The 418-nt window shown below is 50.0% G+C and overlaps 1 protein-coding gene across 1 annotated transcript in view; it reads left to right on the forward strand.

The window, feature by feature from the left end:
* The window catches only part of LOC104128510 (cilia- and flagella-associated protein 69), a 59672-nt gene that overhangs the window by 48090 nt on the left and 11164 nt on the right, over nt 1–418 (forward strand). Inside the window, 1 exon segment of the mRNA XM_035896864.1 lies at nt 278–418. This exon segment is cut by the window's right edge and continues 47 nt beyond it. Coding sequence (XP_035752757.1) covers nt 278–418 — 141 coding nt within the window.

Below are 418 nucleotides of genomic sequence, written 5' to 3' on the forward strand. Positions count from 1 at the left end.
GGCGCAGAGGCAGGGCCTTGCCCCGTCCCTCTGCCTGGGGCTCTGCAGGCCGGGCGGGCGTGCCGGCAGGCATCGCTGCCGGGGAAGAAACGTCAAAGACTTCTCTACTAAGAGAAGTCTTTACTAAAAAATTATCTTGGGAGGGTTGCACGTCTTTTTGTCTGTACTTCCATTACTGCCATCAGAGAAAAGTCCTATCCAAGCAGTTTCACTCACATTTCTACAAAAGGAAATGTAAACAGGGTCTAATACTGGTATGGAACTGTTGTTTTGTTAGTATGGCAACTTCATAGACGATATACGGCTCTATGTGAGAGGAGGAACTGGCGGAATGGGTTATCCTCGGCTAGGTGGGGAAGGAGGAAGAGGTGGTGATGTCTGGTTCGTCGCCCGAGAAAGAACTACCTTAAAGAGCATT

This window comes from Egretta garzetta, unplaced genomic scaffold (assembly GCF_000687185.1).
Source record: "Egretta garzetta isolate BGI_Z169 unplaced genomic scaffold, ASM68718v1 scaffold30, whole genome shotgun sequence".
NCBI lineage: Eukaryota > Metazoa > Chordata > Aves > Pelecaniformes > Ardeidae > Egretta > Egretta garzetta.